We start from the raw sequence: 15,710 nt of genomic DNA on the forward strand, positions 1-15,710 counted from the left end.
AACAAGAAGCGTGTTTTTCTTCCATTATTCTCTCGCAACTTCGACGACCAATTGAGTTCAAATTTTCACAGGTTTGTTATGTTGAGATACACACTGTGAGAACACTTGTATTTGACAACCAAATGTGTCCTGGGCTGCATTTCACAAAGAGTTAGGACTTGTCTTATCTCGAGTTAGGACTCTAACTTAGGACTATAGCCTTAAGTTTTTAATATATTATCTTGTCCTAACTCTTTGTTAACCAAATCGACTCCAGTAGTGCTAGGGTGCAAGAACACATAGAGGAAGCCCTGTGTACAGCACCATGAGTGAACTGAACAGTCTCTCCAATCATGTTTTACCTCATCGCTCACAGTGTGTAGTCTTTTTAGACAGTTGTTGGCATGAGTCATGTGTACACCAGCTGACGTAATCAACAACCCGATTCAGCAAGGTTAACCTTTTTATAATAACTCACAAAGATGAACAATTGTTTCTCACTTTTGTAGGTTAACAATGGACATGTGTTTATTTATATTTAGGGAACATGAGTCACGCGCTTTAATCTGATTACACAGCTGACATATTTCAACAAATATTATTAAAAATTCTCTTTCTGGAATTGCTGGACTATAAATCCTTTATACAGTGTAATCAGATAGCAGGCCTATCAGATAGACACAGTAGTGTTTTATTTGGTCTCACTCTAATGTACTTTCAATAACTTCCGGGTTGTATGCATGTGTGCACTTGAAGCGTTTCTTTTTTTCAAATTGCTAATCGACCAGATAGTGATTTCGTGTTGCCCTAACTGACAAATTCGACAAAAGGAAAACTTCCCATGGTGTCCTTTCATCTAAAGACTTGCACTATTTGTGTAAAGTCAATCTAGATTCACAGCATTAACACATGTTTTACATACGAAGTGTTGACCTGAAAAGAAAAAGAGATCGCATGCAGGGAATTGAAACACAATGTGGACTTACACTCGTCCACACAGTGTTTTTTGCAGTATTGAAGAATAGGGTTTGTACAGAACAAAGGAATGTTCACAGAGTGACTACAACACCTGGGTGTTTGTATTGAAACCGAGGAATTGGCAAAAGGGATCCGGGTGTTTTGACAGGGGGAGGAAGTCGTCGCCTTCGCTTTCGTGTACAAAAACTATATAAATGTGGCGTTACTAAAACAAAACGAAGCCCAAACATACGATAATTTAAGCAAACCATCGCTAAACGTTTTATATTTTCAGATTTACAAGTGACGCCATATTATGACAATGGCGATACCGTTGGAAAACCCAGTTTTTATGGATTTTCAAAGCTTGTATGTATCATTAATTAAATCGAGGGTAGCCGGAGGAAATAGTGAACGGAAAGACAGTCAGAGTCATATGAGTATTCCGGTTGTGTTGAGACCTGCAAAAGGTATTGCGTAAATAAAATTAAAGAAAGACAAAAACAAAAAAAAACATGTACGTGCTCATATTTTAGGAATTTGAACTTGTGCGGAAAACTTCAATTAAAAACAGTTTTAATTGTTGTTCAGTCTATGAAGGCTCAGAAGTCCCTTGGAAGTTTTGTGCTGGATGCGGACTGGGGTTTAGAAGGGGACTTAGAAGTGCGGGACGCTGCCTTATGTTCAACTAACTTACATGTGCCTCGAACACCACTTGTCCCAATTCTTATACACCCCAACAATCATTCATGTAGGCCTATATTTGTGTAGGGTTCACATCCATCCGTGCATGCAAAACTTGCACCTGCAACACACAGTGCCAATGTCTCAGACGCGATTGCCGCCTTTGCTACTTTACTTTAACGCCGTTCTTAAAGACACTGGACACTATTGGTAATTGTCAAAGACCAGTCTTCTCAAGACACTTGATGTATCTCAACATATGCAGAAAATAACCAACCTGTGAAAATTTGAGCTCAATTGGTCATTGGAGCTGCGAGATAACAATGAAAGAAAAAACACCCTGGTCACACGAAGTTGTGTGCTTTCAGATGCTTGATTTCGAGACCTCAAATTCTAAACTTGAGGTATCGAAATCAAATTCGTGGAAAATGACTTCTTTCACGAAAACTACTCACTTTAGAGGGAGCCGTTTCACACAATGTTTTATACTATCAACCTCTCCCCATTACTCGTTACCAAGTAAGGTTTTATGTTAATAACTATTTTGAGTAATTTTACCAAGAGTGTCCACTTTAAATCAACCCACTCTCTTACCCCCTTCCTCCCCTTCGCTAAAAATTACCTCTTTAACAGAATGGAAACCAAAAATCACAGCTTTACGTCATTCACAGTGAGTGCATCTACGCGATTAGAATGCGCTTGATTTGCAAAGGGAGGTTTTTGTAAAACAATGTTTCCCCACGGGGCGATCAAAGAATAACTAGCTGTTCTCGAGGCGGTATTGCCTAATTCAATCACAGAGTAAAGCGTGCAATGTTGGTGACTCATTTTGCGTGACCGTTGGTTGTGGGTATTTTAAACCATGGAGCTATTACTGTGTTTAAAAACGATGTCCACAGTTTAGACTTAACGATGCCAAGTTCACCTTATTTTCATTTGAAATAAATTCAAATTATGGAAGTTTTTTTTGTTATATATCACACACTCATTATTATAATGGCCCAAAATGGGAACACTTGGGTGTAGGCCTAACTATGCAAAACATATTTATACATTACATAATTGTAAGCTTACCCAAAAGGTGTTTTTATATGGTAAAACCAATAAGCATTGATCTTTACCCATATGTTTTCTTGTTTTATCTTATTTTAATATTACAGGTTACTAATTTTGGATGATTATCTCTAAATAAAAGGAAAGGGAAAGGCATGGACTTCAGTAATTTTTTTAGGTTCAGAAAGTCTTATTGTATAGACACTGTGACAAAAGTGAAACCCAACTAGGGCATGGGTCTGGAATAAACATTGAGCATTTAAAAAGTTCACATAATGTTAAAATGCTTCGAATTGCTGGCGCAAGCTTGCCCTATATTGACCGGACGTCACCCCTGATATTCAACATCTTGGGCCGCAGACCAGCGTTCCACGTGTTCGGCGTAGAATAAACTCACGATCGCGATTCTACGACTGAAAATTATACCACGCTCTTTAATTTTCAAACATTCAGAGTCAACTTAGAGTCTTTTGACCGGACGTCACCCCTGATATTCAACATCTTGGGCCGTAGCCCAGCGATCCACGTGTTCGGCGTAGAATAAACTCACGATCGCGATTCTACGACTGAAAAGTATACCACGCTCGGTAGATTCAAACATTCAGAGTAAAAATTTAGAGTCTTTTTGAGAAATAAATGATCTTCTCTGGTAAAATCTGGACATAGACTATATGGCAGAAAACTAATCAAACTTTAACGGTCTGTTTTCTTGAGACACAATTTAATATCAACATGAACGCTTTGCAAATTAGCTGCAAATGTATTCTGACCAAGAAAAACAAATTGCATTAGCCTATACAGTTAAGTTTCTGTTGTTGCTAGAATTACACCAAAGGCAAGTGTTCTACAATTCCCATGCAGAATTTAATCTTACTTGAATGACTTATGAATGGCAGAAAACTGATCGAACTTTCACGCTCTGTTTTCTCAGACAAACAATTTGCAAGTTTTCCCGGGCACACGATGATATCTCCTTACAAATGTCCCTAAGAATACTGTCAATGTTCCACCTTTAAAGTAGGTCATGTGTGTTGAAGTTTAGCGCTTTGACTGTTCCTCATTACCTCTTGTCAAAATAAGTGATGATTGTAATGATGGGCAAGCACAGGGAATCAGACCGGGGTGCCTTCATAGGGTGTCTAGGGTTTCTTCATAGGGTGTCGCCTTCAGGTCTCAACCCATTAATCATTCTTGATGACTTATCTAGATTTTGACCAAACAAAAGCTGGACCAAACTAAATTTTACAAGCGATCAAAGAGTTTATGGGAATTCAAACCTCTCCAGTCTCGCATGGATTGGTTGCACAGAAATTAAAATGGCATTATGGTGTCAAAAACATGGTGATACCAAATCAATGGCTAAACCACAGACCCCCCCCCCCCGAAGAAAAAAAAAATTACTTAGAATAGTTAAAAATAGTTACGCACAATTTGATTGGTTTCATATTAAATTCCCACAAATTATGTATTGGCCTCCGCTTTACACGAAAATGTATGGTACACCTTTGGTACTGTAAGGATGAGATAAGTCAACGATATGATTTGAATAATATGTAATAAATTTGCATCGGATAAGGATATGATTTTATTCATACTCCAATGAAAACATTGTGTCAGTAATGGGCCTCGGTACTTTCCCAATTCCTGTGAGTCAAACATTTTCCCATCTTTAATTTTTGGCTAAAAACTCATCATTACCTCTCTCTCTTGTTATCGTTTTAATCACAGAACTACCTTACAAAATACGGGTTCTTACCGAAGCCCAACCCATTGGCAGGGAGCCTACTATCTCATGAAGAGTTCAACGAAGGCATCCGAGCATTTCAGGAGTTTTACCGTCTTCCTGTCACGGGTGTTTTAGATCAGTCGACTTCATCATTGATGGAGTTACCACGGTGTGGTCTACCCGATATCATGCCCGATGAAGATGGCACCAGAAAGAGGAGATACGCTCACACAGGGGCTAAATGGGATCGTCGAGAAATTACATGGAAGTAAGTTATCATGGCGCTTTAAGTACAACTTTTGTTGAACACTCGATCTGGGTGAAAATTTTGCCACTAGCTCTTTCACTGTAAGTGTAAAGTTCAAAACCCGTCCGCAAATTGCTCTTTTCGATGCCAATTATTTTCCGCTACATGCCACCAACTTTAATCCGCCGTCATTTTGGAAACGTAACACTTTTCGGTGTGGGACTTCGAAAAGTACAAGTAGGGGTTCCAACCAAAGATTATAGAGTGGCGTCCAGTGGGATTTCAAATTTCAGCCAGAGTTCCGCATCTTGCGCCTTTGGCGCTCTATAATCTTGGTTCAAACCTAGGACCGAGCTCGAGGCAGGTAGTTTCCGAATTGGCGGCTACAGCTACGGCTAGATTGCCGCTTCATCGTGTGTTGAGGTGTAGGACATACACCTTTGGAAACAGTCGTAGCCGTAGCTGTACATGTAGCCGCAAATTCGGACACGGCAACAACTCAAAATTCAATAGAGGGCGGTATTGTTTTCTTTGGCAGGCAAATTGTTGTTGCCACAATTTTTTCAAGCATTGTATTGTTTTACCTCCATAAAGTATGTGAAGTTAGTGAACAACCCAAAAAGCTGTTGCGTTTTTTTTTAAGATACAGTCTTCTCAATTATGACTTCCCATCCCCTTGTTTTATTCCTTTTTATTCTCCCCTTACCCTCCTGATCCCTTCTCTTTTCCTCTGTAACTCTCTACCCTTTTACTATTTAAGCCCTTCCAAACACCCTCTTTCCCTCCCCATATGCCCTCGCTTTACTTTCCCTTGCCCCTTTCTTTTCACATTTCATTATGGATTTTCTTAACCTAAATCTTTTTTTTTTAACATGTCCCCTGTTTAATATTTAACTCGATAAAATTCACACTTTTTATCTTTGCAAACAGCTCATTTCAGCCTGTTAAATAATTCTGTTAATTGAATGCTTCCCTGTAGACCAGTTTTTATTGTGTTTTACAGTAGGCCTATGGTAATACATTTCAATGGGAAATAATTCACAAGGGATCAGTAAGTTTTCAAACTAAAGTTAAACCATATGATAGAGTACACCTTTACAAATTCTGTATACCCTTATTGATAAATTGCTCATTTATAATATTTTTTATATCAACAGAATTAGGAACTATTCGCCCGATTTAACAACCTCGGAAATAATTGATGCATTAAGGAATGCATTGCAAATCTGGGGTGATGCCATACCAAACACATTTAGGAGAGTCCACGTTGGCAGTGCAGACATTGAAATCAGGTGGGTTTTTAAAAATAAATTATTCTTAATAAAAACAGCAGCATGATTTTAAAATGTGTGTATCAAAATTTCTTAAAGTTATTTTAGTTATTATGATTATCATTATTATCCTGGTTTGTTGTTAAAAACAAATACATTATTGGCAGCCACTGCCTGAAATAACATTGTTTGAAAGTTAAACAAGTTTGTAAAAAAAAATGCTGGTTGTGAGGCAGTGAGAAGTAGCCATGCAATACCTAGAGTGAACGTCCAGATACCATACGCTTATTATTCTTAGTATTACCCCTCCTACTGTTGGTCACATCAATTTTTCCAGCGAGGTGACAAAACATTTTGACACCATTCACCTGAACACATTCTAATTTTTCATTACTCCAATCAATCCTTGAATGACCTCTCAACATACCTAAATGCAACTGTCGATACATGAGGACATTAACAGTTTTTGCAATAACTCATTATGTTAAACTTGACTTCCTTTTTTTCAGTTTCTCTGTGGGACTCCATCAGGACGACTATCCCTTTGATGGCCCTGGAGGAACGTTGGCTCATGCTTTCTTTCCTGGAGACGATCTCGGAGGCGATGCTCATTTTGATGATGATGAGCAATTCACTGTCAATGCATATGAAGGTATACTGTCACACTGACTTCTGGATGCGTCCTAAAAAAATTTTTTTTTGCTGATTTTGTTTTGGGTGCACAGCTAGGGGCATGAACTTCTCACCACTAATTGATGTTCGACCCCTCCCAATTCTGGACCTTTGAGATTAAAACTTACAAGGGTATGTTGCCTCCAATGCTACGGAAGATCTAAATAGGATGACACCTTAACCCTTTCATGGATTATTGAAGGGTTTTAAAATCAAGGACGACAAACAAAACCCAAAGATCAAAAAGACTACACACAGATAACTACACATAACGCTTTCTCAGGTGTTTTTTCCTACTTGCACCACATGTATGCCACAAAGATTTTTTCCCCATCATGCCCAGCCTCAAATTCTCCATTTTTACAAATATTTATCTTACAGGTACCAATCTCTTTATCGTTGCTGCGCACGAGTTTGGCCACAGCCTGGGTTTGGGACACTCGTCGGAAATTACTTCCCTAATGGCGGCATTCTACCAAGGTTACAAACCTAACTACGAGCTACCTTACGATGACCACGTGGGAATACAAAGCCTCTATGGTAATGCATCACTTATGCTAAATCATCGTGTTAAAGACAGTGGACACTATTGGTAATTGTCAAACACAAGTCTTCTCTTTTGGTGTATCTCAACATATACATAAAATAACCAGCCTGTGAAAATTTGAGCTCAATCGGTCGTCGAAGTTGCGAGATAATAATAAGAGAAAAAACACCCTTGTCACACGAATTTGTGTGCTTTCAGATGCTTGATTTTGAGACTTCAAATTCTAAACTTGAGGTCTCGAAATCAAATTCGTGGAAAATTACTTCTTTCTCGAAAACTACGTCACTTCAGAGGTGGCTGTTTCTCACAATGTTTTATACTATCAACCTCTCCCCATTACTCGTAATCAAGAAAGGTTTTGAGATGATAATTATTTTGAGTATTTACCAATAGTGTCCACTGCCTTTAACATGTCTGTGGAATTTGATGATATTGTGTGTTTATTGAAAACAAGAGGATGGGAATGAATTTACTCTTCCAGAAAACACATACATTCCCTTTATATAGGCCTGGAATTTCATCTATTTGAGAAAGCAAGGGCAGGCCATTTTCATTTTGCATTTGGCACGAATTCCATTAACAAATCTTGAAGTCTATGGAAAACTTATTGAAAGGGCACCGTGGCCAAGACTTCTGGCATATTTCCACTCCTGGCTTTAATGTTTAAGGCAGTTCAGATTTAACTCTTCTCAAACATTGCTTGTCGTCTGCATTCCTATGATCTGTAAACTTGATGAGATGAAGTAAACAAAACAAAAGTTAAAACAAACAAACGATTTAAGGGAAATGATATTTAGGAAGATAAAAAATTATACGCAGCATTGACTGACCCACAAAAACTCACCCCAAGTATAAATGCCATCACTGACATCTTCTACTTCACTTAGTTTAAGAGAAATAAATATTTACAAACGTTTCCGTAATCGTGATAGATTAATTTGACCTCCTGGACGCACTCTTACAAATTATTAGATGACAGGCCTGCAAGCTTGCAGGCCTGATACTTCACGGAGGCAACAAAGGCAATAGCCTCCGTGTCCCCTGGTCATTGCCTTGGTGCCCTTGAAATGCTCAAGTAGAAATTTACAATTTTCTCATTGTGTGCCCTGTACCAAGGAGAAAATGCCTTGGTGCCCTTGCCCTTTAAAAAACGAAGCATACAGGCTTGTAATGAGCTTTCCATGAAGATTCCATTCAAGCTTTCAAATTCATCCTTTATGAATCCTTTCCTGAGCAAACATCTGAGTATGAATGATTGATGGCTTTGCCAGACTGGTGTCTGGAGATCCATGGAATAAGGAAAGGGTCACACACGCTATGGAAGAAGCTTTAACAAACCTGTACCCAGCAGTTGACAGAGAGGAGATGGGTTTGATGAAGAGAACACCTGTTACGTGTTTAATTTGTTATCGCTCTAGGGGAGATAACTTCATTTGTTTTTGGAAGAGTCAATTTGTTCTAATCCTCAAATGCTTTCAGTAAATACACAATTAATCCTGAGGAAATTTAATTAAATCAGGTGTTATGTTTTGATGAAACCAAAAATGTTTTCTCAAAGACTTCAAAATAGCTGCTTTTTTCGATTGCTAACATTAAAATAAGCAACAGCGATTGAAGGATTTTGAATTTTTTGCCAGGGTTTTCTGATTCCAAGAGTTTGTGTACAAAAGTCTTTTGTTGTTTTCTTCTGTATATGAAGGAAAAAACATCCTCCATGGCAAAAACAGATAAAGCCCTTCATGTGATCAAATTGTCCCTGTATATTAAAGCCAATGAAAGAAGAATACTTCATCATACACCCGTCTTTTGTTTTCAGGTGCCCGCCAAGGATCAATACCATCTCTACCCGATGTGCCTATAGCAGGAGCTCCCCCTGGACCACCAAGGCCCGATCTCCCTGTCCCTAACACCCCGGAGCCTGGCCCAGATCCACATTGTGCAAACTCCTACAATGCTATAGCCAAAATAAGAGGAGAACTTATGTTATTTAAGGTAAACTCATATTTTGAGAATAAGTTTTTGGAGAAGTTCTTGCTCTCTCTTTAAAGGCAGTGGACACTATCGGTAATTACTCAAAATATTTATTGGCGTAGAACCTTTCTTGGTGACGAGTAATGGGGAGAGGTTGATGGTATAAAACATTGTGAGAAACGGCTCCCTCCTGAAGTGCCATAGTTTTCGAGAAAGAAGTAATTTTCCACGAATTTGATTTAGAGACCTCAGATTTAGAACTTGAGGTCTCAAAATCAACCATCTAAACGCTCACAACTTCGTGTGACAGGGGTGTTTTTTTCTTTCATTGTTATCTCGCAAGTTCGACGACCGATTGAGCTCAAATTATCACAGGTTTGTTATTTTTTGCATATGTTGAGATACACCAACTGTGAAGGCTAGTCTTTGACAATTACCAATAGTGTACACTGCCTTTAAGTTTCATTGTTTTTTTTGTACAAATAGGTTCATATTAAGTGGTAATTCCTTGACAGTTTAAAGGAGGGTAGACCTTTGGTAATTACTCCATAAATTGATCACCCCAAATTGTTATTTGGTAAAGGGCACTTGAGAGCTGTTGCTACTAAACAACATTTTTAGAATTTACACCCTTTAGAATAACAGATTTAGAGAAAGAGCAGGTCATTTTTCACCATACCAATCTAATCTGATTAAAAGATTAAGGCATGAAGCCTTTCTCAGGAATCTGAAAGCACACAATTCTATACAACAAGGGTGTTTTTTCTTTAATTATTTTCTTGCAACTTTGATAGCCAATTGTGTCAAAAATTTGTTATTTTGTGCCTCAGTAGTCCACAATCTTTCTTCTTCTTACTCCTTGAAACTAAGTTAAATTTTTTAATTTTGCGCACTAGAAGTAAATACTCACCATCTAAAATACAGTTAGTAGCTAAACATAGAACTACATCAATATAAAATTCAACGCCACAAAATTAACAAAGTAATAAAAATGTATAATTTGAAAAAAAATGAAACAAGGTGATTGGTACTTTCCGGTTGAAACATTTCCCAACCATTCACCGAATTACAAAGCCTGATTTATTACCTCTTCCCGAACTGTTTGAAAGAAATTTCCCATGAAAGTAATTATTTCCTTTGACTCAGCGATAAGGGCAAGTCAGTTGAGACCCAGGATTGAACCCACAAGCTCAAGTTTACAAGGAAACGTTAAACTCAATAACCTTACGAGGATTCCCTAGATACTGTTTTGGTACATTTTTTAGTTGAGTGAACCGACGACAGAAACTCTGCATATTGCAGACCTTTATCTGATGTTTGGGCTTTTTATGTTGCCTGGTCAAACAAATTGTTTCATTTTGTCCAGACAACAACAAACCATGTTCATTGATCTTCTTCTCCAACGCCATAACACTGAAGTTTCCAAAAGTGCAAACTTCTATAACCCCAGGGGTTGTCAAATCAAAAGGTGAAAATACCAACCTTCTGCTAAGTAAAATTAGTCTGTATATCATGACATTATAACTTAGCTGATATTTTTTTTGTGGTGAGCACAACAGTTTGGTGCTTAGCTGGTTATAGTGCTTAAACAGCTCTATACATAAAGTTGTCCCTCGCATACACCCCAACCTCAGCTGATCCCAATCCAGGTTTGTACCAACCTATTCCAACAATAGGGGCCTGCAAAACCTCAAATCGTATTAATCCAACCAAAGATACTGTACTTTGTTAGGAAGAATGTTAAGTTGTTAATTTTTATATACTTTTTGTAAACAGGGTAAGAGTTTTTGGAGGATGAATATGAAAGGAGAACCTCTGGAGGGCTATCCAATAGACACATCCAGATTTTGGGATCAGCTGCCCGTTAAACTGGATGCTGCATATGAACGAATTGATGACAAAATATTATTCTTTAAAGGTAAGATTTGTTTTGTGTTGAGAATAGCTTGGGGCAAGGGGCGGGAGTCTCGACCCCCTCACAGAGCCCTTTCCCCCTTTCCACCCACATAGATTTAAAAAAAGTACAAATAAATGGCTTGATATAATACATCAAATGGCCCCAAAACTATGGTAATGAAACTAACTCAATGTCATACATTATACTTGATATGACTATAATTATACTCTCTGGCAAAACTATAAACCTTAACTAAATTGTTCAAAGTGAGATTTCAGTAATTCTCAAGAAATGGCATTACTGTAGAACTTGAAAACTGAGTTGTGCTTTATTTAATAATCATCCTCACAAGAAAGTTGCTTTAAAAAAATTACAGATTTAGGCGGCGTCTTGATGCATAACGTCTTATATCCTTCCAGGTTCAAGTTACTGGGAGTACTTTTCCACAAACCGCGACCCTTCCTTCCCTCATCCTATTAGGGAGCTTGGTCTACCAGACGACATTGATGCTGCTTTGCCTTGGGGAGACACTGGTAAGCAAAAACACCCCGTAATTATTCTCTTGCTTTGCTAGAAAAAATTGGGGACATTCCGACCCTCCACCCCTCCGCAAAAAGGAAGTTTATTTTTAGGAAATGTTAAAAAAGATTGGGGAGGTGAGGAGAATGCCTGTGAATGTTTAGATCTATTTCTGTGGACATGATCCTTTTGAAACATTGTTATTTGCCAGACATTGGAAAACATGAACAAAATCATGTTTTACACTCAAGAAGTCTCTCAAGAAGTGGGGATATCTAGACTCTGAAGACATGACCTGCATATGTAAGACAGAGCCACAAACTAAGGAGCTCCTCCTGAGATGCCCCCTACTGGAGCAAGAATGCAGAACTGAGGACCTTGCAGAGTACAATGATAGTGCTAGGAACTGTGATCAGTTCTAGCTGAAACACAATATATATCTCTGTGTGTGTGGACACGATAAGAAGAAGACGACACTCAAACACCGAGGGGACTAAGAAAAAAAATCCTTGTTCCTCTGCCGTCTGCAATTTAAGAATGAGTTAAGCAGATGCTTTTCTTGATAAAGAGGCAGTAGTGTTTCTAGAGAAAATAAATTTACCTAATCACTTCACATTTTGACAGGGTTGATTCTTATCTTCAAGTTGGTATTGGAAAATTTCCCTCTTTTTGGGAAGTTTCGTAAAATCCTAAATATTTTCATCAAATGTTTCAATTATCTTTTTATTTCTCGGTTTTCAGTTCCTGACTTTTATTAAGATAATTTTGTTCCTGTTGTTTCAGGGAAGACATATTTCTTCAAGGGTGACCTTTACTGGAGGTATGACGAGATAAAGAAAGAGGTGGACAGTGGATATCCTAAAAAAGTTGCCGATAATTGGGATTCTGCCGTCCCCAGCAATATGGACACTGCCTTTAGGTTTATAGATGGTAGGTAGCAGTGTTGTATAACCAAGTCATTTTGTTTTCAAATAAAGTCACAAGTCATTTTCCCTCAAGTCAAGTGGCAAGTAATTCTTCCCCAAAGTCAAGTTAAGTCGCAGGTCATTGAAATTGGTAACTCAAGCCTGACTCAAATCTAAGTCACCGAATCGAGTCAACAACACTGGAAGGTAGATCATGGCTACCTGTGCCCAATTTCATATAAGTAATATATTTGAAATCTTGCTGAAGATTGTACAACGGCCTTTCGAGGCCAAGTGGTGAAGCACCAAACCGACGCAAGCTTTGGTGGTTCTGATTACTTAAACTGTAAATCATATATACCATCTGTGATTCTTATATTATTAAAGTAAGAAGTCAATTACAACACCTTTGACACCGACAAAGTAGCTTGGTACTATTATAGCTCCACTCTGTGGTCAAAAACTTAGGCCACAGATGTGGGGTTATAAACACACTTGAAGTTTTTACAGTCCCTCTTAGGTAGCGCCCTCTATTGACCAAAAAGCTTCATAAAGTCTGGTAAAAAAGAACTTGGTATGTACTTGCTAGGTAATTATGAACCTTTCTCTTTGTGTTGTAATTTTTTTTTTTAGATCATCGGTGTTTATTTAAAATACAATTAGACGTAAAAAACCTTAGGTGTTCAGGAAAATGAAACAAGATGTAAAAAATTTGGAAACTTTTAATATTTACCAAGGTGACTTTTATTTGATTTTTCAACAGTTGAAACAAAAACTTGGTACACATATTTTGTGAGAAGTAAGAAATATTGGCGCTTTGACGAGAGCAGAGGCAAGGTGGACAAAGGATACCCACGATCTTTCAGCGAGGACTGGATGGGATGCATCAATCCAGAAAATCTTGTCGAGACCAGTGAAGAGGATGAGCCAGTAATCGAACCACCCAAAACAGATGCTGTAGTGAGCCCGGGTTCACATGCAACCCGAGCTGTTGCCTGTGGAGTTCATATCTCACTGGTGGTTCTACTGTCGTGGTGTGTGATTTGATGACGTCAGTGACAATTTAACAAAAAAACTTTTGTCCATGATTCGTACGTAAACATGTGTGTTAATTCGCTTAATAGCAAATGAATGCTGCAGAGTCTCCAATACTTGGTGTGTGTTAAAAATAACAAATAATAACATGTGATGGAGAGTACAGGGTAGTGAGGAATGGTTTAACACTTTTATTTCTAACTTTGTACACACAAATATAGTGCCAATTATTTCACTTTTTCTGTTTTTGCAAAAAGTGGATGGACAACAAGCTTTGTATATAATAATTTATTATTCTATCGATCGTTCCCAAACTTATACAGGTTTGTCAGTTTATGTGTATGGTGTATAACATAAAGTGCCTACACTGCCAGCAACTGTTTTGTTAGCAAAAACCAATTGTGTAATGTTCCTTTCAGATTTTGTGCAGCAAAAAGTAAAACTGTCCCGTGGAATCACTGAATAAAAATCTTCAATTTTAGCAGACTTCTTTTTAAACAAATTATAAAAAAGTGTTGATTTTTATTTTGAACATTTTAAATGCCCAGCCATTTGTCAGTGGCTTTCCATATTATGGTTCATTACCTTCTAACCAAACCTGAAAGAGAATAGAGTTAAAGAAACTTGAATTACATTTTTGAAACTTTGCAAGGGGGATATTCAATCAGTTGAGTTTTGCGGAGACACCATGTACGAGCTGCGATGGTTCTGTACATGGTGCCTCCACAAACCTCACTTGACATTTTGCAAACCTAGAAATTTCAAGATTTTTGTGCATTACATTTGGTAGTGTCTGTTTTAAAATAAATTGTTTATCAGGGGCATTTTGGCCAAATATTTTCCTTTTGAAAAAATATGAAAACTTGGTGTGAATATTTATACAAACATGCCACAGAGAAGCACTTTTGAAATATCCAAATAAATTGGTTTAAAATATCTTCCTGTGCTTGATCGATTCTGTGACATACACAGAGCGATCAATCAAACAGGCATCGTGCCAAAGAGCAACTGGTCCTCTCTCATTCCTCTTTGATATAGATCTTGTTTCATTTCTAACTATATGCAGTGTAGGGTGACGATGTAAAAACATGATGCATTTGAAGTGGATTGGACCAAAATAAGTTTTAAAGAAGGGAGCCCTCTGAGCAGTCTTTTCAGGTTAGCAAAATCACCATGGTTAATTGATTCCCTTCCAGGGGTAAGGAACGAGAGGTATCGAGAGGTATTCTTTATCCCCTGATGTAAATTTAACATCTATTAAATCGTTTGCAGTACCTGCTGCTAAAACATAGGATTCGAACTGCCTCTAGCCACCAGGCAATCTCGGTGGTCTAGTTGGTAAGACACTGCTCTAGAATTGCAAAGGTCGTTGGTTCGAATCCCACCCGAGTAATATGCCTATGAGTATACAGTGCTAACACACATCGCTGTTATGGGTAAAAACAAAAAGATATCAATGTATTGCACAGCCCATTGTAGTGAGACTGAAAGAAGATGGCTTTAAATGGACATAGGCCCTACTAAGAAATGAACACCTGTTGGCAGGCCACACAATGATTATTTAACAAAAGAAAAGCCTGCCTTTCAACAAGTAAAGCAAGGAGAGGGTGTACAAGTTCTTAATGTGATTGATGTATTCAATGTGGGTATTTAATACCGTTGTGTATCAGTAGTGTGGTGCTATTAATGGATTTATGATAACAATATTCTATTGGTGCACAATATGTGGCATGGTGTACCCCCTCCTGTTCTGTCTTTATTGTGTCTTGGGAATCTTTACAGGATTTTAGGGGGGTACTTTTGTAAAGAGGAAAGGATTGTGTCAAAGTATGCGCACTTGTTTTATTTATTTATACAATTTTTATTTGGTGGGTGGGATCAACTTCTGCCAGATATCAGGCACTGTGCTAAATAAAGTACGTGTTTGTAAGGTAGAGGTACAGGATTGGTCTAACCTAAAGACTTGGCTGAAATCAGATTGTGACTTATAAGTCTAACATTGACTGACAAGAGTAATTGAGGAACTACACGAACATTGTAATAATATTCAATGTCATAAGGATTCTAACTATTCAAACAAAGAACTGGATCATAAAACTGACTTTGACCAATCTATTTTTCAAAAAAATTAATCACAGAACTGTCAACTTTTGCATCCTGAAGTCGGGGAGATTCTGTGCAAATATCTGGGAGATATTTGGAATTACATTTAGAGGGAAACAGTTTCAACAATCAAGGAGATTTTCA

General features: G+C 37.9%; 1 protein-coding gene across 1 annotated transcript in view; it reads left to right on the forward strand.

Moving 5' to 3' along the window:
- LOC117290654 (matrix metalloproteinase-24-like) overlaps positions 1–14,757 on the forward strand; it is a 28,900-nt gene extending 14,143 nt beyond the window's left edge. Inside the window, exons 2-10 of the mRNA XM_033772172.1 lie at positions 4,402–4,667; positions 5,804–5,938; positions 6,427–6,569; positions 6,971–7,129; positions 8,953–9,128; positions 10,884–11,025; positions 11,424–11,537; positions 12,307–12,453; positions 13,192–14,757. Of these exons, the coding sequence (XP_033628063.1) occupies positions 4,402–4,667; positions 5,804–5,938; positions 6,427–6,569; positions 6,971–7,129; positions 8,953–9,128; positions 10,884–11,025; positions 11,424–11,537; positions 12,307–12,453; positions 13,192–13,475 (1,566 nt within the window). The 3' untranslated portion in view covers positions 13,476–14,757. The remainder of the gene's footprint in view (positions 1–4,401; positions 4,668–5,803; positions 5,939–6,426; positions 6,570–6,970; positions 7,130–8,952; positions 9,129–10,883; positions 11,026–11,423; positions 11,538–12,306; positions 12,454–13,191) is intronic.
- The last annotated feature ends 953 nt before the right edge of the window (positions 14,758–15,710 follow it).

Source organism: Asterias rubens, chromosome 5 (genome assembly GCF_902459465.1).
Source record: "Asterias rubens chromosome 5, eAstRub1.3, whole genome shotgun sequence".
Taxonomy (NCBI): domain Eukaryota; kingdom Metazoa; phylum Echinodermata; class Asteroidea; order Forcipulatida; family Asteriidae; genus Asterias; species Asterias rubens.